The 26,847-nt window shown below is 36.8% G+C and overlaps 1 protein-coding gene across 1 annotated transcript; it reads left to right on the forward strand.

Moving 5' to 3' along the window:
• The first annotated feature begins 1,114 nt into the window (after positions 1 to 1,114).
• On the forward strand, positions 1,115 to 22,521 carry si:dkey-37g12.1 (atrial natriuretic peptide receptor 1). The gene is given in 29 exon segments (XM_058791979.1): positions 1,115 to 2,375; positions 2,561 to 2,730; positions 2,733 to 2,757; positions 2,851 to 2,972; positions 3,329 to 3,418; positions 3,521 to 3,666; positions 5,696 to 5,817; positions 5,912 to 6,058; positions 6,165 to 6,319; positions 6,531 to 6,666; positions 6,828 to 6,919; positions 7,033 to 7,162; positions 7,935 to 8,013; positions 8,405 to 8,504; positions 8,758 to 8,850; positions 8,989 to 9,066; positions 9,150 to 9,254; positions 9,763 to 9,834; positions 9,923 to 10,085; positions 10,248 to 10,400; positions 10,521 to 10,695; positions 12,596 to 12,739; positions 14,599 to 14,722; positions 15,362 to 15,430; positions 15,520 to 15,694; positions 16,695 to 16,793; positions 16,975 to 17,066; positions 17,472 to 17,561; positions 21,375 to 22,521. Coding segments are annotated over 28 exon segments (3,111 nt in total). The 5' UTR covers positions 1,115 to 2,368; the 3' UTR covers positions 17,520 to 17,561; positions 21,375 to 22,521.
• Positions 22,522 to 26,847: the final 4,326 nt, after the last annotated feature.

Genomic DNA, 26,847 nt, shown 5'->3' on the forward strand with positions numbered 1-26,847 from the left:
ATTGTTCTTGAAAACTATTGTCATCATGGCTCAAAACAAGAAACTTATTACTGTTAATGTTTATGTATCTTCCCCTGTAACTTATCGATTTCTTTGATTTTATCTTAATAAGAACTAAATTGACAGCTGTGCATTTAAGGTCTGCCTAAGCTTTTTGTTTTGTTTCGTTTTTGTTTTCTGTTTGTTCTGTTGGGGAAAAAAAATAATTAAAAAAATTGAATATAGAAATATGAAATGAAATGATAGGCCTACTCTACGACATTAATGGTGGAAAATCACTGCTTTATCACAGAAGCGTTCATTGAACTGATTCATTCAAAATTGATTCGTTCATGAACAAGCAAGAATGGGCCACTGATTCACTCAACCGATTCGTTCAAATCCCTGGATTCGTTCAGTATTCAGTGTGTTGCTTAGAGACGCGCGTAACTCTAGCTGTGGGCTCAAGGAAACTGTTGGCAGCCGCGCTGAAAATATTACTATATCGTTATAAATATAAAAACTCATACTAAGGCCATTTTGACAACATGTCTTGGATTTTGGGTTCAAGAGAAATATCACTAATCGAAAACACTGTGGTTTCCGGGGTACAATTCCATATATTGATTTACAAAGAGGGATACTTGACACTAAAGCACTGTTTTGAGAGGCGAAACGCCAGCGAAATTAAAGTTTGACGTCGTTAATTACAAACACGAGATTAATAATTTATAATCACTTTAATTTAATGACAGACCTAACCTGTATTTGGCGCGCTGTGTTCCTGCGCTCGTGCAGTGTCATGAACTGCGCAGACTCGGATCTCTTCTGCCGCTGGTTCAGCGGCTTGCGTTTTGTTTACCAAATTATGTCGCACTCGCAATGATTTATAATAATAATTAGTTGTTATAAAGTCAAGTCAAGTCAAGTCTCAAGTCACTGGATCTCAAGTCCAAGTCAAGTCAAGTCATTTTCTTTATTTAGTCAAGCAAGTCACAAGTCCTTAAATTTGCGACTCGAGTCAAGTCATGTGACTCGAGTCCCCCACCTCTGCTTAGGACTATTGTATAACATCAAGCAGACTCTGGCAAACAGGTCAAATGAATATGACACTATTTTGTCTTTGCCACAAGAGGGCATCACTATTTGTGAACAGTAACTTTAAACTAATGTTTAAATAAATAAATATAAAATAGGCTATTTATTCGATGTTTCTCTTATATTAAAATATTGCACAGAAAAATATGTTAGCTTAAGTAAATGATATGAAGATAATATTGTAATAAATTTGATCTGTGGAGGCAAATTAAGTGATGCTAAAAAAAGCTTTTCCGCTTTGAAAGAACTATTGAAACCACATATATTGGTTTCATATATATTGGGCCCATATTTTTTTCATGTAAATTAAAATGCATGTTTAATTTTGTATATAGCTTCTTTTTTTTCTTTTTCAAATGTAAACTGAGTTTAACTGTAAAATCCCAGATTATGAAAGATTTTGAAGCAGAAATCTCTCTCCACTATTCTATTTTTATTCCCCTGTGTATTCGTGCAGTGACACAAACTAACCCCAATACAGATTTTGTTGTTTTTATAGGCAGACAAAATGACCACAACATTTATATATCTCTCTCTCATGGTGTTCAGCTTTTTGTACTGAGAAAGGTTTCAAATGTTCTCTGGCCTGAGAAATTGACAGACACACTAGAGGGCATTCCCACGATATAAAGCCTCCAGTGCCAGTACGCAGGGGGATGACACACATCTTATTTTTACTTGAATCTTTTGACCTCTTGTTCCTGACCTGGCTGATTCTTGTGCTATGATTTTTAATTAATGTGCATACATTAATATTCTTCTTTCTATTCTGAAAGTTGAACACTGAAAGTTGGCAAACATTATAAAATACAAGTTTATTTTAGAACCTTACATCCATGTCATTGTTCACTATGAACAAGTCCTTGTTTATGCTTACATGCACTTTTGAAAAGAGCCCTTATGCATGTAAACAGAAACATATGCTATAGTATCACTCGAAGCACTGACAGACGAACATGTGTTTTTCAGTCCTCATGGACATGAGAAATCCCAAAGACATCTGTAGACCAGTGTTTACTCATATGCTTGTTTAGCTATGAACAAATGTCAGAGGAACACCAGAGCTTGAGATACAGAGCAGTATTAATGTGAGACCCTTGATTTACAGTCACTCTGGGGAGATCACTGTCGTGGATGGCTGGATTCAGAGCAAAACCATATGGCCACAGTTTGCCACTGGATATGTTTCCCATCCACGATACAGGTAGTTCCTGATGCAAGGTCCATTTTTGATTTGTTTTTGACTCATTTTGTTCAAACTCTGTGTTGAAGTGGGAATTATTCTTTTGGAATGAATGGTAAGTAATTTACTTTAATAATTTTACAGGCTTATTTAGTGTACATAGTACATAAGACAATTAGAAGCTATTCAAACACATATCTATACACAGTTTGCTCACATTGGCAATAATGTATATATGCAAATGTATATTTGTGTGTATTGTAAAATATGAATATAAATTTGGACTAATATGCCAACTAGAGGTAATGAAGCACTTCGAGAGATTTCCTGGCTCACTGCTCTTTTTGATGGCCCTGGTTCCTCTCAGTCTGGGCGATAGATTCACCTTGTTGATCTCCATGCCCAACACCTCCATTCCTTTCAGTATTGGTCGGATTGGGGCTGGAGCTCTTATCGCTATCAGTTCTATAAAAACAGCAGTCCGGACCTTCTGCAAGGTCAGTGAGCTATTTGTATCATGTAGAAAAGGAAGATGCACAATATTTATTTATCATTTATGTAATATGTTGTTGAATTATTCATTATGTCAGGTCATCATCTGGATTACCATTATGTGGATGATGAATGCAATGATCTACGTGGCCCTGGGAAAATTGCGGCGCTTTACCATAGACACAAATACAGTGCTTTCATCGGACCTTCTTGCTCAAATGTATGTGGTTGTATTAACTTCCTTTCCAAGACAACTGAAGGTCAAAACAAATAAATAATAAAAATACAGCGGAACGTATTTTTAAACGGAACGTGTCAAAAATAACAATCACTCACTCATTATATCATTACTCAGACAATAGACTTTCAAATTAAGGTATCTGTCTTCTACAAGCACACAGTTCCAATTAAAGCTTAAAATTGACTTTTAACGCATGAAGGGCTATCAAAAAGTAATTACAAAAGTCGTTATAATCTCATTTGTCACAAGATATCATCATTACAAGACGAAGGACTATCAAATGTTCGTTGAGTAGGAAATGGAGCATTATCATCTGCTGCTAATTCTTATTTAAGGTCTGCGCAGTGACTGCTAAACTAGCAGCTTATTGGAACATTGCTGTCATCAGCCCCGTATGTGCAGATCAACAGTTTCTAGACAAAAAGGTCTGTTTTGATGTGTATATTACAATGAACACACTTATATCTTAAAATGCTCTTTGCTTTCAGTTGCTAAATGTCTTTTTCTCTTGGCCCCTTTAAATTCAGGCATATCCGACCTTAACAAGAGTGTTTGGACCTTTTACTAAACTAGGGGCTTTCTTTGTGGAAATCTGTAAGCAGTTTGGCTGGCAGCGTATTGGCATTATCTATGACAATAAACAGTCCTGGGTTATTCCCGTCGAGGGGATCAGGTATGTAATATACCTTGAAACTGAGAGGTGGAAAATCTATGTATATTTACATTTATTACAAACTGCATGTACATTGTAAAAATAAATAAATAAATAAAAAGTAATTTTTAGTATATATTAAGAACAAAAAATATTGCACCAAGTAGAAAAGGAACTGTACTGATTAATGTACAGTTTGCATACAAATGTAAAGTTTTTTAGATGTGAAAAAGAACAAGTAATCTAATAATTTACTGTAAAAAAAAAAAAAAAAAAAGTGTAAATTGACATGAATTTAATTGAATTCCCTGCATGTGTAACAGTTCACATTTGGTTTAAGTATATAGCAGTTAAATATCTTGTTGATAAAAAAAAAAAAAAAATATATATATATATATATATATATATATACAATGGGTAACATTTTTTTTTGATCCCCTGCTTATTTTGTACATTTGCCTACTGACAAAGAAATGATCAGTATATACTTTTAATAGTAGGTTTATTTGAACAGTGAGAGACAGAATAACAACAAAAATCCAGAAAACACATTTCAAAAAAGTTATAAATTGATTTGCATTTTAATGAGTGAAATAAGTATTTGATCCTCTATCAATCAGCAACTATTACTCCCTCTCTTAAAGGGAGTGCTCCTAATCTCAGTTTGTTACCTGTATAAAAGACACCTGTCCACAGAAGCAATCAATCAATCAATCAGATTCCAAACTCTCCACCATGGCCAAGACCAAAGAGCTGTCCAAGGATGTCAGGGACAAGATTGTAGACCTACACAAGGCTGGAATGGGCTACAAGACCATTGTCAAGCAGCTTGGTGAGAAGGTGACAACAGTTGGTGCAATTATTTGCAAATGGAAGAAACACAAAATAACTGTCAATCTCCCTCGAACTGGGGCTCCATGCTAGATCTCACCTCATCGAGTTTCAATGATCATGAGAACGGTGAGGAATCAGCCCAGAACTACACGGGAGGAACTTGTCAATGATCTCAAGGCAGCTGGGACCATAGTCACCAAGAAAACAATTGGTAACACACTACGCCGTGAAGGACTGAAATCTTGCAGTGCCCGCAAGGTCCCCCTGCTCAAGAAAGCCTGTCTGAAGTGAATGAACATCTGAACATCTGACCACCAATGAAACACCAATGAACATCTGAATGATTCAGAGGAGAACTGTGTGAAAATGTTGTGGTCAGATGAGACCAAAATCGAGCTCTGTGGCATCAACTCAACTCGCCGTGTTTGGAGGAGGAGGAATGCTGCCTATGACCCCAAGAACACCATCCCCACCGTCAAACATGGAGGTGGAAACATATATGCTTTGGGGATGTTTTTCTGCTTAAGGAGACAGGACAACTACACCGCATCAAAGGGACAATGGACAGGGCCATGTACCGTCAGGGCCAGGGCATTGAAAATGGGTCGTGGATGGGTATTCCAGCATGACAATGACCCAAAACCCACGGGCAAAGCAACAAAGGAGTGGCTCAAGAAGAAGCACATTAAGGTCCTGGAGTGGCCTTGCCAGTCTCCAGACCTTAATCCCATAGAAAATCTGTGGAGGGAGCTGAAGGTTCGAGTTGCCAAACATCAGCCTCAAAACCTAATGACTTGGAGAGGATCTGCAAAGAGGAGTGGGACAAAATCCCTCCTGAGATGTGTGCAAACCTGGTGGCTAACTACAAGAAACATCTGACCTCTGTGATTGCCAACAAGGGTTTTGCCACCAAGTACTAAGTCATGTTTTGCGAAGGGGTCAAATACTTATTTGACTCATTAAAATGCAAATCAATTTATAACTTTTTTCGTTTTTCTGTATTTTTTTGTTGTTATTTTGTCTCTCACTGTTCAAAATTACCTACCATTAAAATTATAGACTGATTATTTCTTTGTCAGTGGGCAAACGTACAAAATCAGCAGGGGATCAAATAATCTCCCCCCTTTCCCCACTGTATATATATATATATATATATAGTTGCTATTATAAATCAAGAAGTTCATCTTGGAATTATTTAAATTCATTTTCTCAAAAGGTATCAAGCAGAGCACAATAACATCACAGTGGCCAAGTATCAAGAAATCCATGGCTCTCTTTCTCAAGGATCCTTGTCGACCTGGTCCTGGGTCTTAACTGAGGTGGCTCAAGTCTCTCGCAGTAAGAAAAATCCCATCTGATGCAAATTTGTTCTCTCAAAAGCTGCGGCGAACCAAACAATGAAACTATTGTTTGTGTCTTTTTGCCTATATAGTTATTGTGATATCAGCGCATGGCAAGGTTGTTCGCAGTTTGCTAATTGAAGCTCACAAGAAAGGCCTCACCAACGGAGATTTTGTTTTCTTTTGTTTCGAGCCATACAAGCAAAAGATGTTATTTGGCAGTTTTGACTGGAAACAAGGTGTGTATTATGTAACCACAAAATCAATGACTGTGCTCATAAAAAGAGACATTACTGAACATGATGTCATTTTCTATTTATAGTACATGGTTTTCTTCTTTCTCAGGTGATGGATATGACTCAGTGGCCAAGCAAGCTTATCAGGCTCTGTTTTTCCTGTCTCTGTATAAACCCAGTGATAAACGCTATCAGGCCTTCTCAGAGAATGTCATCAAAAGATCCAAAATAGACTTTGGCTATACATATGCTCATAATGAAAAGGTTTGCTTTTATTATGCACATCAACAAAGAAAGAGTTTATTGTCAATGATACCACATCTGAATTTTGGTGCGAGGGCATGTGGTTGAATGGATGGAAGGCCACGTGATGGGAAATTTAGTTTGCTTTTAAATATCACTATGCAAGAGAGATGATGCTTTAGCACAACTTTTAGGTTATTTCATTATGACTTCAATTGTTTTAATTCCACAGGTGTCATTCCTAGCAGCCATAGCCCATGATAGTGTCTGGCTGTATGCCCGGACATTAAACGAAACTTTGGCAGAAAAAGAAAACCCATATGATGGCTTAGCCATCACTAGACGGATGTGGAACAGAACCATTACAGGTTTGTAGAGCATAACATATATCCAGTGATTCCCAACTGGATTTAAAACTACATGTGCGTATGCAATGCTGTATTATTTAGTATAATATGAGTTAAAAGGAGCATGTTTCTGGTTTTGATTTGTTTTCTGGTTACATGCTTTGTGACTTTTTGTTAAACAGGTATTCAAGGAGATGTAACTATTGATGCAAGTGGAGACCGTGAGTTAAATTACATGATGAAACAATTCCAAGGTAGTAATAACCAGTGTCAGGTGAGCCACTAACATATGCTTACTATCTAGACCAAACCAGTGCAAGCCATGTGAAAACTGCTCTGCTATTCTGAATTGCATTTGTCAAATGAGTCATAGGGTTCTCCACACAGATCATTGCAAACTATTTTGGGACTTATAAGGCAGTACAAGGGGTTCAAATCAAGTGGCCTGGAGGACGGACAACTCCTCCCAAAGACTCTCCAGACTGTGGCTTTCATGGAGAACTCTGCATCAATCTAGGTATTGGCCAATCTGGGCTCATTGGAAAAATGTGACTGTGGCAACAATTCTGCAAAATTATATTACATAACTTCTTGCACATTTCATGACACTTGTGAAATGTCAAGTCTGTGGCAGAGGCATGTTTTTCAATGATGTTTGGACTTTCATGGCCTCTAAGTTTAATGTATTTTACTGTCCATCATTCGTTAATCTTGAAGGTGTGCTAATAACACACAGCAACATGATATTAGGCTTGGAAGCGTCTTCATGCACTTCTGCTTATCAGCTCTGTTAAGGAGCCGGTTAAAGGCTATAGTAACTTTGTAATTTTGTTTCCAGTAGGGGGCACCAGATACCCAACTTTGCTCCACACACACGTTCATTCACACCCCACCACTCAGCCCTTGCTTTCTCACCCCTTCATTTTCATCTTTTTTTGGCATTGCCCCGTACCCTATCTTTGATTAAAAAATGGGGGAAAGAAAAAAATCTTGAATAATGTACCGATGCCTGCAAGAGCCAAATGTCCAACTCTGTGGCAATATAGATTACTCAGCTATTCACTGACTGAATCTCCCTCAAGCTAACAGGTCGAAGTAATAAAGTCTGGACAGACTTATGCAACCAGATATAATACTTTTATCAAAGGTGACTGGATGTGACTGTTTCATATTGCATTCCTACAGAATTACTCTTGGTGGCTTCCAGTCTTGCTGTATCATAATTCTATAAATGGACGTAGTTCACCCAGCAGACCTGCAGATCGCAAATGTGTGTGTTTTATTTTCAGAGAGAAAATTCTTGATTGCTTTGGGGATTATTGCTGGCTTGGTGGCTGCAGGGACCCTTGCAATCTGTGCTTCATACAGGTAATAGTTAAAGTGTGTATTTTTAACTGCTCTTAAACATTAACAATGCCAAATCAAGTGTAGAAATGAGGTAATTTGCATAAGATGCATGTACTTTTTTTCTTCCCAAGAGATTTGTTTTTGCTAGTTACACCATTTCCATTTATTTTGGATGTAAGATTTGCATGTTATACTGCAATTATGTTGAAACATTCTGTTGATTTTATAGTTCATGAATGCCAGACTAAATTCAGCTGAAATGTTAGAGCTGATGCCCAAAAATGCAAGCCTTATTCAATCAGCTCCACTGCTGTTCTTCAGTTTTTCTCAGTACTTCAGGATTTATTGGCTTTGTAGAAATACGCTCTTAGATTTTCTACAGTCTTCAGATTAAACTGATATTTATTACCAGGAAGTTCAAACTCCAGGAGGAAGCTTCCAAGATGCTGTGGACAGTCAATGCTGATGATGTTGTAATGATGGAGCATCACTTCTCAACCGTGCCAGCAAAGGTTTTGAGAGGATTATAAATTTAAGATTAAGTAATTCTTCTGGCCCACAATTTACTTTATTTTGTAATGCAAGAACATAATAGCAGTTGTGAGGCAGGAATATTACATATAATTAACAATGTAATAGACACTGTCATCTAAAGAGATACCCACTTCTACCTCCTAATCATTACTGTTTTAATTGTGGTTTGTATGGAATTACCACATGCACAAATTAATCTATCGCATATAGATTCTCCTCTTTGTGGTTCAGTCCCACAGATCCAAACCCATTCAGGCTTCTTTAGAGTCTATAATTTGCAGCATGCAAGACAAGCCATCGGCACACAGAACCGCAGTCTACAAAGTGAAGTATTTGGGATTGTGTTTACACATTTACGTCACTGCATTCTGAATTTATGCTACAAAACACTGGGCATGATTTAGTTACCCAATAAAATGATTCATAGTTCAGTTAATTCAATTCATTTTTTCTCACCTTCAGGGGACAATCTGCTCTGTTTGCTTTCTGAATTTAAGAAGCACTCATCTGAGCAGCGAGCTGCTGGCGGAACTCAAACATGTAAACTCTGCTTAAAACATTGACAAATGCATGTCATTTTTTAAACTGTATGTTGGTGATATGATGTACCTCTTTGTCTTCAGTGCAGAGATTCGACCCACTATAACCTTTGTAAATTTATTGGAGCGGTCCTGGAGACCCCTCAGCCCTTCATTCTTACAGAGTACTGCCCTAAAGGAAGCCTGCAGGTGCTATTACACAGATAATTGTTTCTTTTCTATCAGCATTTTCAAACTCTTCTTCAGGATGTTCTTATGGGTTTTTAATAATGGCATTTAATATTGGGTTTATGAATAAATAGGTGTAACTATTGGGACAATGGTTGTAATCCTTATACAGGAACTTTATTGCAACATATAAAATGCAGCTTCAAAATGTGGTAGAACATAACATCAATGTATCGTCAAGTAAAGTTTACCACAGACCTTATTTTCTTTTAAAATTCCAGAAAGCATTCTAGTAGATTAGCTATCTGAGTTTTCGTAGTTTTCTGAGTTTACATAATTATTGTTACATTTTTAGTACACCAGCAAAAAGTATAAATTATGTTATTATTTACTCTCAGAAAGGAAAGAGCTGTGTATATTCTTAAAACAAAATTCTAGATCTACAATTTTCTAGAATTTTTGGGTGAAAAAGTGCTATGTTCTTATTGTCTTAAGAATAACGAAAGTTTTTTGCCCCCAAAATTTGCAGGACATTTTGAAGAATGAGTCTATTAAGCTGGACTGGACTTTCAAGTATTCCCTCATGCTAGACATTGTAAAGGTCAAAATGTCTGTGTTTTATAGTTTAAACTGTTTCCGCTGACAGTAGAATATAAAACAGTGATGGATAAATTTTGACTTTGATGTAGGGCATGGACTATTTGCACCACAGTCCCTTGCACTGTCACGGTTGCCTCTCGTCATCGAGCTGTGTCGTGGACAGCCGCTTTGTCCTGAAGGTCACTGATTTTGGACTTAACGCAGTCAGGCGTTCAGACTCAGAGCAGAGCCCTGGATTTGACCCCTGGATGGGTAAACTGGAAATATAGAACTTTTAAGAAGCAAAGAATGTTTGTTTGGATGAAAAATATATAATTAATTCAGAGCTCAATACATAAACACAAATATGTTTCACATATAAATGCAAAATGTAGTTCGTTTTGTTTAGATTTTGAAATATGTTTTAATTTTAAGCTCTGCTGTGGAGAGCACCAGAGCTGCTGAGGGAGTCCATTTCAGCTAATGGTACTCAAAAAGGTGACATCTACAGTTTTGCCATTATCGCTCAAGAGGTAGTATATCGTAGAGGGCCTTTCTACATCCCTAACTGTCACTTCAGTGCTAGAGGTATGGTAATACACTCCTCTCCCTTTCTCCAGAAAGCCTCTTTTCATAACATAAGGTAAACCATTTCGGATGGATAACTGTACAGGACTGTTGGTGACTCTCTCCCTGTCTGTTTTTCAGAGATTGTGGAGAGGGTCAGAGTGAGAGGCTGTAGCCCACTGAGGCCTCACATAGACCCATCGGAGGGTGTAGAGGAACTGGAGGGAATCATAGTCAGCTGCTGGAGAGAGAAACCTGCAGAGAGACCAGACTTCTCTTCTCTCAGGACTGCCATCAAGAATCTCTGTCCTAATGGGTCAGTAATGAAGCAAGACACAGAGCAATAATATGTTATTTATTTAAGCATGTCTACATCTCATTTGTCTGGTTGGTTTAGAAACAATCAACTTTTTACAGTGCGCAGTTGACTGATTCAAATTCAGATGCTTTGAAAATAGGTTTAATTGAATCAAGAACCAGCTTCATAAATTATATGTTTCGCTAATCTGAACTTCTGTTTGTATGTGTGTGCATTTATCTATGGATATCAGTGTCGTTATTGTTAATTAAACCTATCGAAAATAATTTCCAATAATTAAAAATAAACCTGAATTAAATTAAGATATAAATATTAGATCTTAAAATAGTTATGACTTTATCTTAAACTTAGAAAATTAGAAATGTTGCCATTACAACTAACTTTAATAGAATAAGTTTCAAATAAGTACTAAAATTACTAAAACCAAAATAAAAATATGTTAAAGATAAACAGAAATAATAATAAATATATATCTGAAAGCAGCAATTACGGGGCCAAGCACTCCAGTGGCAAAATTAGGAGTTTAGCATGACATGGAGCATCAGACCAAATGCAACCAGGATGAGGCCTAGGATGAGTTTCGAAAAAGTAGGTTTTACGAACAATTAAAAATAGCAAAAAAACTAAACATTAAAATTTTTGAATTTTGGTGTCCATTCGACTCGGTATGAGCCAGAATTTTACTTCTGTGGCTTACAGTTCAAAAGTTATTAGCATAAACATAAGTGCAAATTTGGACAAGTTGTGCCGCTAGAGAGTTTGAGTTAGAGACTGTAAATGCTATGGTTAATGTTGGGACTGTCCTCTATCAGTGTGCCAAATTTCACAACTTTCCCGCAAGCGGTTCTATGGGCTGCCATAGACTTTGAGCGGAAGAAAAAATGAACATTAACGATTACAATAGATGCCTCTGCACCTTCGGTGCTTGGCCCCAAATAAAAGCACATAACACATAACTTAAATTAGAATTAAAATGAATACTGAAAATATGAAAATAAAAGCACATTTAAAATATTAATAAATACTATAGTAGTATATAAATAATACTAAATTTCTAACAGAAAGGTAATATTTATTTCGTACAACAAGTATCTTCACTCATTTATTTATCTCAATCAGCTAATAAACCTTATATTCTGCATTTTTATTTTACATCATATACAGCACACTATAAAACAGTGACATGTTGAATACCACAGACTAAAACAAAGAGAACCACAAACACTCTGACTTTTATAGTCCTCTCCGGACTGCACTTTTATTAGACTTTCTGCTGATACGATCTTCCCCACTTGCAGACTAAGATTCCCAAGTGAAGTCAGTGTTAACATTGAGATAAGTTTGATTAAAGGCACTTAAACAAGCAGTGCTGAGGCATCAGTAGTGTACAGCTATCTCTCCTTCCCAATCTAATGCTGTCTTGACACTGCTATAGTTACACGTTCTTCCTCTTTGTGCTTGTTTCAGCTTTAAATGAGGGTAGTTGTGACTAATTGAGCACTTTTGAGGTAATAAAAAATAACAGGGAAGGGACTCAGAGGATCATTAATTACACTTACAAATGACAGTGCTTAATCAGGTAGACAAACAAACAGGATATGACCACTCTGGGGACCAGTGACACACAACCCAGCGATCACAGAGTCCCATGAGAACACCCCTGTCACAACGTATCACGCTAAACATTTATACTGGCCTTGGAGGATGAAGGAGAGAAAAAAAAAAAAAAAAAAAAAACAATGGTGTTGTGTGTACTGTGCACTGATAAATGTTTATTTTGCAGCAAATTGCCCTTGAAGGGACAATAAAGAATTACTACTGCTTTAATGTGATAGTGCTAAAGCTAGTTAGTAGTAATAAAAAATGATTTTTGCTGAGCATTTGTGTGTGTGCACAGGGGGTCTGAGAAGATTCTGGATAACCTGCTGTCCCGTATGGAGCAGTATGCGTCTAATCTGGAGGAGATAGTCAGTGAACGTACCACTGAACTCCAGGAACAGAAGAAGCGAGCAGAGGGACTGCTCACGCAGATGTTGCCACGGTAATGCTCCAGATTATAACCAAAAAATAAAAATAAAACAAATGTTGATCCAAAGCTACCTAGAACTCAGTTTTTCCTTTAAAACTCTTCTTCCTTTTTTTCCATTCTTTGATTTAAAAAGTAAATATGCATATAGGCTATGACACACCAATGTCAGACTGTCTTTGAGCACCTGTTGGTGTAGTTTTTGCAGTATGTTCCACTTGTTGGACCATCTCTTGGTGAGAGAGCCTACACTGATTGGCTGTTCAACTTAGCAAAACAGTGCACGCAAAGTCAAGAGGACACACACAGATTGCTTTTCTGGCTCTTCCAGTTTGTCTTTTTGTGTGATGAATACAGACTACTGCCTCCCACTGGTATGGAGAGTTATTTTCTCTCACGCAGGTGCAAGGTGTGCTAGTAGACTGTTGGCTTTAGTCTTTAGTCTAATATAATTTTTTTTTTTTTTTTGACCATAGTCAGCTTTGTTTTCGCTATTTGTTTATGTCGGTTTGTTGTGTCTTGGCCTTAAAGGAATAGTTTGTCCAAAAAAATTTAAATTCTGTCATTAATTACTTGCCCTCATGCCTTCCAATCCTGTAACCAAGATCTTCGTTCATCTTTGGAACACAAATTAAGATATTTTTCATGAAATCCGAGAGCTTTCTGACTCTGCATAGACAGCAACGGAACTACCATGTTCAAAACCCAGAAAAGCAGTAAGGAAATCGTTAAAATAGTCCATCTGACATCAGTGGTTCAATCGTAATGTTATGAAGCTTTTTGTGCGCAAAGAAAACAAAAATAACGACTTTATTCAACAATTTCTTCTCTGGACTATTTTAACAATGCCCTTACTACCTTTCTGGATCTTCACTGTAGTAGTTGCGTTGCTGTCTATGGAGTGTCAGAAAGCTCTCGGATTTCATCAAAATGATCTTAATTTGTGTTCCAAAGATGAACAAAGGTCTTACGGGTTTGGAACGATATGAGGGTGATTAATTAATGACAGAATTTTCATTTCTGGGTGAAATATCCCTTTAATGCTTAGCATGTTCAAAGGTTTTATATTGATCGCAAATTTAAAATGAACAATTCTGCAAGACTGGATATATTGCTGAACTGAATTATTGCTGCAACGAAAATATACACAAACATCTTGTTTAATAAAATGATGTTTACCATCTCATTATATTAACACGGAATCTATATTAACACACAATTTATCTATAACAGAAGTATGTTTGCACTAAACATAATGAGAATGACTTAATTTAAATATGTATACTGTACTGTTTCAGCAAATTGAAAATGGTTAGCTGACCCAAAAAACAAGCTGTTTAATCCAAGTTTTCTGAAGATATACTATCACTTTTTATGATGAAAAGATTTAAGTTTTTATTCACATTTAAAAATCGATCAATGCACATATATAGAGCAAATCAATATAGTAAATTGAAGCTCAAATTGAAATTTGTTCTTGCACGCCAAGCATGGTGAGCTTCTGTTTACCATATTTTAATAAAGAGACAGAAATCTGTCCGATTTCATTAAAATGTGTTTCGAAGATGAATGACAGTTTTGGGAAATGAAGGTAATAATGTAAATGATGACAGAATTTTTATTTTTGGGTGAACTATCTCTTTAACACCTGGTTAAATTGGATGCACAGGGAATATGATGTTGGTTTTCTTGTTGATATAGTGCAGGCAAAAGTGGCATGACTGTTCAGTGAATTCAACCACAACACTTCAGTTGCTAAAAACTTGCTTGCACCTGGCCAAACAAGCCTACGTGACAAGACCACTGATCATCACCAAGACCTCCACTTGATACCTGCCTTTGAAAAGTGCCTGTCTTTTTTCTTGTATTTTTAGATGTGTAGCTGCTCAGCTCATTGCGGGAAAGACAGTGAGAGCAGAGACCTACGACTGCGTCACCATCTATTTCAGTGACATTGAAGGCTTCACAGCCATGTCAGCATCCCTCACGCCAATGCAGGTGATGAAAGGCACAGAAACTCAGAGAATCTCAGAGAATTTCTGCCCAGTACTTTCTGAGTAGGCCTTGCAGGCATTTAAAAAATAAAATAAAATTCGCAGTGGGTTTTTAAAAAAAAAAGTAGGTCCTATGTGGGTTCATTTGTTCAGATTTTGATCGTATTTTTAAAAATGCATATGTCCAGGGCTATTTGGGGAGGCTTGAGGAGCCGCTGTCTTCTGTTGTCTAAGACTTTGAAATACCCTACACTTGTTAAATGATGTATGTGCCTGTGTGTGTTTGTTTGTGTAGGGGTCTGTTGTAAGATCAAATACCCACATAGTACACTCTGGTATGGGTTTCATATGTCACATAAGAGCTCCTGACATTACTTGGTGACATGGCTCAAGTGCCAAAAACTCTACTCTGTCATGAATATCAGGCTATACTGTTAGCATAGCTGCTGGCTCGATAGCCCGTCTGAGCCTTAAAGTGGAAATAATGCATTCACATGAGGTTATTTTTGGACTATACTGAAGCCCACAGCTGAACCACAACAGAAAACTATTGTCACCTTACAGAAACTTTGATCTCTGTATCTGTATCTGTATCCTTAAGCTGAGTTCTATAAACTGACCACACTTGTTTCTTTTGCTGTAGGTAGTGAACGTGCTGAATGACCTGTACACATACTTTGACAATATCATTGACAACCACAATGTTTATAAGGTACATAATCTGAATGCCTCACCATCATGCGAGACGATTTTCTCCATTGTAGGAAATGGGTTGCTTCATGTGTCCTTTGCTGTATCCAGGTAGAAACCATTGGCGATGCCTACATGGTAGTGTCGGGCCTGCCTACAAGGAATGGAGACGACCATGCAAAAGAAATAGCAAGAATGTCATTAGCTGTAGTGCAGGGCATGAGGAGCTTCTCCAGTCCACACGTACCGGAGCAGCAGCTGAGGGTCCGCATTGGAGTTCATTCAGGTAATAACTGGATGGTGACAGCTCTTTGGCTGTGCTATTCTTGTAAGTTCACTGGCCTGCACTGACCCTGATTAATCACAAAAAAATAAATAAATAATTGAAAAGTAGGATTTTAAAATAATAGTAAAAATAAATAACAACAATACTACTATAATATAAATATTCTATTTCAAGTAAATACGGTTCTTTTGAACTTTCTGTTCATCAAAGAAAATGTATCATGGATTCCACAAAAATAAATAAATAAATAATGTTTATTTTGCACCAAATTAGCATCTTGTAATGATTTCTGAAGGATCATGTGACACTGAAGACTGGAGTTAAGATGCTGAAAATTCACCTATGCCATCACAGTAATAAACTGCTTTTTAAAAAAAAAAAAAAAATTATTTCAAAATAGAAAACAAAATAAAAATGAAATAAAACGAATAATCCTCTATGTATAAAAATCCAATATAAAAGCATAGCAAATAAAATAATATATCAGCACACATAAAATTATGCGCAATATACTGTAAGAAACAGATGGAACAGATTGTGCATTCTAAAGTTTTGGGGGACTGCTTCTCATAAATACATTCGATTATGACTGTTTTTTTTTTATACAGAAGATTTATACAGTACATTTCATTTCTTCACTCTCTTGCCTTATTCAGATATGTTTTCAATAGAAAACCAATGACGCATTTGTATATTCATTCTGATTTGGTCAATTCACACATCAGAGGAGTGTTTATGCTGCTCAGGCATTCATGCAGTGATTTCAACTTCCCAACTTGGCTTATGACACACATAAGAAAGATTCAAATAAAATACATCATTATACATTATATTACATAGCGTCAAGAGCTGCTTTAGGCACACAAAATGTAGGCTGAGTAGTAGAGAAGGAGAAACTCTATTTATAATGTGTTTGTTAAAACTACTAAAGGTGTTAGAAAAATACAGAATCATTAAAAAATAATAATAATAATAATAATAATAATTTTGCTTGTTACAGGGCCTTGTGTCGCAGGGGTTGTGGGTCTGAAAATGCCACGCTACTGTTTATTTGGAGACACTGTGAACACTGCCTCCAGGATGGAGACATATGGATTATGTAAGATTACTCATGAAGGTTGTGCTGACAGCAGATTGGGAAGATATGTCAGAGAAGCATTTTAAATGAAACACATGTGATTGATCTGACCGCTGCCTTGACCTCAGCACTTTGTTTTGACCGGCTTTTAGTTATGTAATAGTGGAAACAGACATCATATTGTTTTATTTTTCACTCTCAGCACTGAAGATCCATGTGAGCAGTTCCACCAAGTCTCTCCTTGACACTTTCAGGACTTTCCGCTGTGAACTGCGAGGTGACATCCACATAAAGGTACAGAGTTTCTGCCACTGTGACATTCACCTCAGAAAGCATCATATCGCTTTCATCTCGCCTGTCTTACCACATCACAACAATCCGATTCACTCAGCTGATTCATTTCACACATATTTATTTTAGGATTGGTGCTTCAAAATTACCAGCACTAACAGTGACACATCCATTGTGTTACAAAACCATAGTGTAATAAAATGACTTCATAACTACAATCACGGCTGTAAACATTCATATCCGAAGAGTTGTGTATACATGGCAGCATAATTTCAGAAAGAGTGGAAATATTTATTCGGTAACGAGTCACAGCTGGTAAGGACCTATAAATAGAGCTCAATAGCCTCCTCTTAACAAGTTTTCAAAGCATCGGAACTGCTCTCACCTCCCTGTTCTCTTCCATTTCAGGGAAAGGGCTGGGTGAGGACATACTGGCTTTTGGGAGAGGACTACTAAACCAGATCCCTTTTTAACATGAAAAAAAGATTTTTTTAAAGAGTATATTACACTATATTTCTACTTTGTTTTGCATGTTTGTAGTATTTTAGTTAAATAAGCAAATTTCTAAGTACAAATGTCTGAGTTTGATTTTTCTATACTTTTGTATTTCATATTATATATTTATGTAAAATACAGTAAAAACAACAACAAAAAATATTATAACATATATATTACAAATACATTATTACACACACACACACACACACACATACATACATATATATATATATATATATATATATATATATATATCATATATTACACATAACTGTTTTCCTTTTAATATATTAACTCCAGTCTTCAGTATAATCATTCAGAAATAATGTTTATTGAACACCAAATCATTATTATTATCAAATTTTATATTTGTTTGAAAACCAAGATTGGTGGATTTTTATTTTTTTCTCAGGATTCTTTGATGAATAGAAAATTTAAAACATGATTTTACTGTTTTTTATTTTTTTATTTTTTTTTTTACCAAAATTAATATATCATTGCAGAATCAAAGTAAAAATTTTTACTTAAAAAAGCAACTTAACAGTAGTGTATATCAAAAGGTCCGTGTCCATTCGTTTTTCGTTTTTGAACCCAGACCAAAAAAAAAGAAAAAATAACTGTTATTGTATTTTTAAATGCTATGCTGAAAACCAAAACTGAAATTAGAACCATTGACACAAAATGTTACCAGAAAAAGTAAAATATTGACATATTTTCAGATTTTTTTTAATGAATTTTTGCACTTTTAATAAACATTTGAAAAATGCACAAATTAATATAGAAAAATGTTGATTTTAACAGTTTTTCTTTGGCCAAATTTAGTAATGCTTCTCCTGCACGTTCAGTTGAGAACTAGAGCCATGTTTGGAACAATGCAGAGACTTAATACAAATATGATTTTTAAAATAGACATAGCAGAATCCTGGGAACTTTATCATCATGAAATTATATACTGGGATATAATTTTGTCAAAATTTTGTGTGCTATCTGGGTCACTGTATCGGAGAGGACCATGGTTGCCCAAAGTACAGTAGGCTATATCGTGTTAGAGCGCTACACACGGTTTAATATATGGGGTAAATATAGAAATATATAAAGTTATAATCTCCAGATACAGGCAGTCCTGTTTCCTGAATCAAATCACTGAGGGTGCTTCTGAAATCATTTGAAAATCTGAAATCATTGTCTTTTTTCCCCCTTCTCCCAAATCAGATTATAATAGCCAACTGTTTCAGCTATTAAAATAGTTCAGTTTTGTATGTAATGGCAAAGTGGCAAAGCGGCAATTTTTTCATCTCTAATTGATGGATGTCTAAAATATAAAAATAAGGAGAAGCCTAAAACAGGCCCGAGGCCCGGCCGCGTCTGAACTATGACGTGAAAATTGGCCCGATCGAAGCCCGGCCCTAGAGGCGTAAAAAAGTCGGGGCCATCGGGCCCGGGCTGAAATGCAGGGCTCTAGCGTTCCCATCAGTAGAAATCACGTTTCCCCCTCGGGGGGGGCTGAACTGAACTAAAAGTATAGCCACTCAGGAAATCAACATAAAATGTCAGTTATCCTATTTCTAGCTTTAACCAAAGTCCCTTGTCTTTGCTTTAACTGACCTTCTCTTGCTTTCGTTTCGTTCCCTCTCCTGTAGAACTAGTCCAGGATACAGTTATTTGCAAAGAAATGGGCTGTCTAATGTGTATTTCATACATGTTTTTAGGCATGAAAAATTTCATAAAGCAGTTATGGTAGCTACGTCAGTAGCGCGAGAGGGTGTGTCTGTATAGAAACACTCAAAAAAGGTAGAAATTAAACTTAGCATTTACACACATTACAAATGTAAAAAAAAAAAAGAGCTTTATATCATTTTTACAATTTTTAATGAAATAGGAATTTTGAATAATGAAAATTAGTTTGTTCCTGCTTATTCTATTCATCAGAGTTTGAACCATAGAACACTGAAAAAAATGATTAATTGAATTTACTCCATTTTTTTTTAAGGTAAGTGGTTGCAATCAATTTATTTGAGCTACATTTAAATAAACAAATTTAGTTGACTAACTTTCAACATATTTTTTTTAATTAAATGTAGCTAAAATAAATTGTTTTTGACCACTTACCTTAAAAAAAAAAAAAAAAATCAGCGAAGAAACCGCATTTTCCGTATTTAATTTCTGGATTAAAAAAACGAAAAATGAATGGACGCAAAAGTACACGGACCTCAAAACCAAAGTGTTTTCATATATTTATTTTTATATTAATCACAAATTTGATTGGACACCATAATGAAATGGAAAATAATAGCCAAAAAGATCCGATATTTCCATTTTCAATTATTCAGATATTTGTTAGTGTTTATTTGCATGTCAACACTCATTCCACTAAGAATAATGCTAATAAATCAATTGTACCACAGGGTATTTTTGTTGGACTGTATTTTGTAATTTGTCACCTATATGAACACTGCTGAGAGCAGGTCATTACATTAATAGCACTCCCATTCCACAGCTGACCCTCGGTGATTCATTCCCCTTCTGGCTTTTAACCAGTCATCTCTATCTTGCATTGCCACTGGAGCTTTCACTAAAAGCCTTTAACTGTTGTACTATATTGACAGCAAACTTCTACAAACTCCAGATTCAGTCTTAACAGTCTACAAATTACTGTCGTTGAAAAGGAATGTCCACATCGGCTTTACTCCTTACTTGCTTTCTGATAACCTTTGCCCCCTTGTCACAGGGGTCATAAACGCACAATTTTAAGACAAGACATTGTTTTGTTAGGGGGAAATAAGCAAGGTATGTTTTAAGCACCATCAGACTGCCGCCTGTGCTCTTTTGGAGTTAATGGGAAACTTGCTAGACTTTGCTACAATTTGTTCCTGCACCTAATCTTCAATTCAAACACAAACGTCTCAGGAGATGAAGGATTAAATCTTTGAACTGTATTCAGCAATATTTGTTCAAAGTTTGTGGATTTAAAGAAATGTGTTGTTGAAAAGGTAAATTCAGGATTTAAACTGATTAAAGTAAAATATGAACTGAAAAACAAAGGATTTTTATGATATTTCAGGCTGACATGTTTGAAAAATGTGTGGAGCTGATGGTGAAGATTGTGTGACTTTGCTAACTTCTTGATTTAAACACTCACACTAGTTTGCAACTATTTTATATTTTAGCGAATTAGTGGCTAATGTATAATAATGCGAAAATCTCATTTGTATGTTCCTGTACAATCTACTTATGCCCCACAGGTTTAGGGATTGTAACTGAAATTGTAACCTTGTGAGATAGCAATATTTATGTTGACCTTAGAGTTTCTAATGTTATACTGATGCCATGCAAATCTATTTTTGCATAGATTTTGGACATTGGAATGACTTATATATATAAGCAAGCATTCTGACTCGCTCATGAATACTTCAAATCAAAAATTCAAATCAAATATAAAGAATATACTGTATATGTCAGACCTGTGTCCTGTCTTGTCTTGTGATTTTCTGTCTCCTGCTCCCCTTGACTTAGTTTTCCCTCATGTATGCCCATATTTGGTCCTTTCTGTTTCCTGTTCTCTTTTAGTTTCTTATTATGTTCCTTTGATTCAGCTGTGTTTAATTAATTACCTAGTGTATTTTAGCCCTGTGTTTCCCTGTCTCGTGTGTCCGGTATTAACATCGATGTCGTGTTTCTATGTGTCTCTGCCTGTTCTGTGTTCCCTGGATTTTGAGTTTGGTTTATTAAAGGACTGTTTATGTTAAGTTTATCCTCGATTCCCTTGTGTGTGCAAAAAGTGTGTCCCGTTTTGTTTTGCTGTTTTTTCCCGAGGCATGGAAGTCGCCGCTCGTCATCCCGCCCTAGCCTGCTGAAATTTTGCGTGGGAGTTCGACGGGATTGCTGCGAGTCCGCTGGCCGCTCATCAGTCAAGTGCACTGGCCGCTCCAAAGTCAAGTTCGTGGGCCGTCGCTCGCTCAAGCCCACCAGCTGCAGCTAACCCAAGCCCGCCGGATGCTCATCAGTCAAGTTCGCCGGCTGTTCATCTGTCCAGCCCGCTGGTCGCTCGTCAGTCAAGTTCGCCGGCCGCTACGAAGTCAAGCCCACCGAACTGCGGCTCACTTCAGCTCCAAAGTTCGCTCCACTGTCCTGACCAAGAGTCCAGTGCAGGCTCCAGCCCCTGACCAGAGTCAAGTCATTTCCCCTGAAGCCATATTTTAAAGTCTTGTCGTGTCCATAGGAACAGTTTTAATCTTGTCTTGTCCATGGAGGCTCATCTGGGGCAGGCATCTTCTCTAGTCATTGCTGCGGAGGCCATCCCCAAGCCACCTGCTTCTCCTGTTGCTGATATGGAAGCGGTTCCTGAGTAAACCCTGAGAGGGCCCCTGACTCCAAGTCCAGCCCAAGGATGTTGTACTCTCGTCATGCCCAGAGTGGGCCTCAGCTTCCGAGCTTAGCCCAGAAAGGGCGCCTGTTCCTGTGGATAGCCCCGAGAGGGCTCCTGTTCCTGAGTTTAGCCTATGGAGGGCTTTTGTTCCTGAGTTTTGCCCGCAGACGGCTCATGTTCCTGAGTTTAGCCCTAATTTCTCCCCAAGTTAATTTTTGGGGTGGGGCTAAGAGGATCTGGTCATAGAGGCCGGGGCGAAGGTTGAGGCCATAGCCATGAAGACCGCCTGCCATGGCCTCCAGAGCTGCCTGCCCTGCCATGGCTCCGGAGTCGCCTGATCCGTCCTGGAGGCCTCCCCCGTGTCTGTCCTGAGGAGCCTCCAGAGTGCCTGCCCCCTCCCCGTTGGATGTTAGGAGGTGCAGGGACGCGCCTTTTGGGAGGGGGGAGTACTGTCAGACCTGTGTCCTGTCTTGTGCTCCCCTTGACTTAGTTTTCCCTCATGTATGCCCATATTTGGTCCTTCCTGTTTCCTGTTCTTGTTTAGTTCTCATTATGTTCCTTTTGATTCAGTTGTGTTTATTTAATTATCTAGTGTATTTTAGCCCTGTGTTTCCCTGTCTCGTGTTAACATCGATGTCGTGTTCCTGTGTGTCTCTGCCTGTTCTGTGTTCCCTTGATTTTGGATTATTAAAGGACTGTTTATGTTAAGTTTATCCTCGTCTGTTCGATTCCCTTGTGTGTATGCTTATCGTGACTGTGTGTGTGTGTGTGTGTGTGTATGTGTGTATATATATATATATCATAAATTATTAAATTCACTGTCTCTTTGCTTAATAGCTGTTTGTTTTACATATTTTAATAAAGTTTGATTTTTTTAATCATTTCTTTTTATGTTGTTCTATTAATATTTAATAAAAAGTAACATGTCTTCATACTATGTTTACCAGATGTTTTTTATAGGCCCGTTTAGTTCTATTGTACCCTATAATGTACATCCAACACCCAATTTTAATCACAACATTATACAGTAGGTGTTGATAGAATTCTCATGAGATAGGTTTTCTTTTTTCCATTTTTGACACGCCACTATTTGTGCAAAACCTTTGGAAGGATTTTGTTTTTGTTTTTGTTTTTTCCCAGAGATTTTAATACAAACACATTCAGTTCAAAAAGATTCTAAAATCAAGTATTTTTGATTTTAATGACTCATGAATACTTTATTTTATATCCCTTAAATGTACACTGCGAGAGCCTGTTCAGAATGCAAAGCTAATCATGTTTGTCTTGTAATTCATTTCTTGCTCAGGTTGCTACCTGCTTCCTGTAATATAGTATATAATGTATCCCTTAAGTAGCAACGGCACTTATCCAAGACCACTTTAGCAATTTCTCTCCGGTTAAGATTCTTGTCACGTAATCCGGATCAGTGTCCTCTGAGAGGCGTTTTGTTACAGTGAGCCAAGACCCCAAACGGGTGATTTGTTTTATGCATTGAAAGTGCTGATGGGGTTACTTCCTCCTCGTGATCACCCTGTTGTGTTAGTGTTGTTATAAGCTACATACAGGTCATGTTTACAGTATAAACGGTTTGTTCAGTGTGTTTGTTTTGGCTTTATGCCTTGTTGGCACTGATCGACGTGCTCTGGACAGTCATTGGTTGGATGAGTAATTATGGGCGGGGCTAGCTCATATTGTATGAGCTAGGCAGTATTGTGTGAGAAGGGTCTTTAGGAGATGCGCCTGGATGGGCCTGGGCTTTCCTCGATGACCTGTGACCAGCTCTGCAAACGTCCCATCAATCTCCAGAGCCTGTCAATGTCTCCCTGCTGACCACTCCACAACTGTGGGCTGTTTTCTTTTGTGATGACCTGATAAGCGGCTACCATGAGTGGTTTTAAATACTTGATGCATTGTTCTTGTTACATAGATGCAACAGAACAGGAGAGTTTTAACCCAAACATCCTGGAACGGATTGAAGGATATCCTGCTTTCTTCAGCAAGTGAAAGGCAAAGACTGTTAAAGTCATTGTTAACTTAAAAAAAACAAACAAAAAAACAATGCAGAATATGCATTTTATGTAACACTTTTTATGAAGCTATGAATAAGCACTGTAGCTTCAAGATATTGTCCCAGTAATATTCAATAAAAAGTCAAATGGATTTTTCAACTTAATACATTTAATTTTCTGGAAGGTGGGCCTTTCCCCCCCTCATTTTAATACCTAATTTTAAGTGCTATATTTATATATTGTGTTATATTGCATTGCATTCTTTTAAGCTTTGATCACAAAACTTTAACCACAGTATTATTAACAATATAACTGAATACAATGTGTCTTAAAAATATTCATTTTGCAGTAGATGGATGGATGGTTAATAGGGTGGGTGGATGGATAGTTAATTCGATAGATAGATGGATGGTTAATTGGGTGGATAGATAGTTAGTTCATTGATTAATGGATGGATGGATGGTTGGTTATTTGGATGGATTGATGGGTGGGTGGATGGATTGATGGAAAGTTAATTGGATAGATGGATTAATGGATGGATGGATGGATGGCTAATTGGGTGGATGGATGGATAGTTGTTTGGATGGATGGATGGACAATTGGGTGGATTGATGGATAGTTATTTGAATGGATGGATGGGTGGATGGATGGATGGAAGGTTAATTTGATATATTGATGAATGGCTAATTGGGTGGATGGATGGGTGGATATATGTTTAGTTATAGTTATTTGAATGGATGGATGGGTGAAGATGGATAAATGGATGGATGGATGGATGGGTGGCTAATTGATGAATGGCTAATTGGGTGGGTGGATATGTTTAGTTATAGTTATTTGGACGGACGGACGGACGGATGGATGGATGGGCCAATGCAACCAGCGTGTGCAACAATGTAATGTAGCCTGTGATTACCTCCAATGAATTCTGCTGCTTTATAGTCATACAGTATCCTTGATCATATTCATAATTAACAAAACTCTCATTATACGGGATTCAATTATGTGACACATCCCTGCCTGTTGGTCTCAGCCTGCTTTTTCAATAGCGCAGATGCTCTGTGCCTCTCCTGACAAACACTCACATTACATATGAATGACTGGGCTGGAGACACCGCTGGCCAAGGAGTGAGTGTGCCTTTTATCTGGGAGCAATTGAAAACCCCACATGTTTAATTAAAGCTCATCCTACACACTTGACAGACTTGAACACAGACAGACGTTCCAGGTATCTGGAGGGCAGTTTCACCTGCCAGATGTAACACAGCAGGGGTTTCTGGAGGGGAGAGGGACGTGTACAGTGGGCTTGGAAAGATGATAAGCAGGGTTATATTTGGTCTTGTGCATAAGTTGACAGATATAAATACAGTATATGTGACAAGTCAAAATTATTTGTAGCGCTTAGTATATGAATATATTTTTTTGCATAGAATACGTTGAAAACAGTGGAACACACCACCCTAATTTTTTTATTATAAAGCAAGAATTTGTTTACACTTTTTCATCAGGCAATGATTAGATAAAAAATTTGATATAGTCTAATAAAATTTAAGTCACTAGTTTAATTCTAAAGTTCAGATGTATTCAAATCGTGTGATGTGGCATCATTTCTATGAAATGTTATTAATTTTTACACTGAAAAAAAACAAAAACAAACATATACTACATTTTTTTTAAGGTAAGTGCTTTCAAACTATTTATTGTAGCTACATTTAAATAAAATAAAAAAATAATGTTGAAAGTTAGTGAACTAAATTTGTTTATTTAAATATAGCTCAAATAAATTGTTTGCAACCACTTACCTTAAAACATTTTTTTTTCTTTTTTTTTTTTCTTCTTCAGTGTAGTGCTACAGCAAGCAAATTGTTTTGTGGTCATCTACATGATGTTTTACAATTACTTTAATAATTTAGTAATAATTATTAGTATCTTTTTGCAATGCATTAGCAAGCAAGCCACTTACAGTTAGTTAAACCGTACAGGTATCTTTATTTTCACAAATGTCAAAAAAAAATCATATAATTTGAATGTTATTTGGAAAAACAGAATGGGAATTAGGTTTGAGTGTGTTGTGAATTTATTCATCAGTCTTGTGCAGAGTGTGTACCTTTTATTCTTGCCATACTAATCAAAGAGTGGCAATTAATCTTTGCATTTACGATACCTTCCATGTTATGTGATGTGTCAGGTGTAGTGAGTTACTGAATGCTTTTACATGCATAATCGTATACACCAGTTATGCTTAATAACCTGTCAAGGTCGTGTAACCACCTTGAACTGTGTTCTTTCCAAGCGTTCTGGCACTTTATTCAATAACAGCACATCTTGTTCTCATGACTGTTCATGTTTGACATAAAAAGCAGACATTTTATATAGTGAACTGATTTTTGTGTTGTACAGTATATTTAAACACTCTCATTGTTTGAAAGTGGTTTGTTTTAAGTGCCTGACATTTTGGTTGTGGAAAAAAGGAAAGGGGTATTATGGACTGTTTACTTTTTGTCATTTTAATGGATAATGCATAAAAAGCAACACTGGAGCTCATTTCATCTACTGCAAATGTTCTCTGCTAGGGTTACTCAGGCAGCCTGTGACACTTCTGTAGAGAGCTGCAGAGCTGCCATGAGCAGATGTTCACATTATGTTGGTGTCATACATTTTTGAAGAAATTTAGCCCCCCAAAAAAAAACACTTTATTTATTATTCAGTGTAGTGTGGTGTGGTGTTAAGTAAAGACAAAACAGTAAATGTAAAGTAATGTAAAAAATGTGATATTAATTTTTGTCTCATATATATATATATATATTAACTATTAATTAAAACAACAACAATAATAATTATTTCAGCCCTTTTAATTATTTTTAAAATGTATTTATTTATTTTTTACAATCTTACAGCACCTCATTTCTTTCTT

Source organism: Onychostoma macrolepis, chromosome 01 (genome assembly GCF_012432095.1).
Source record: "Onychostoma macrolepis isolate SWU-2019 chromosome 01, ASM1243209v1, whole genome shotgun sequence".
NCBI classification, from domain to species: Eukaryota; Metazoa; Chordata; class Actinopteri; order Cypriniformes; family Cyprinidae; genus Onychostoma; species Onychostoma macrolepis.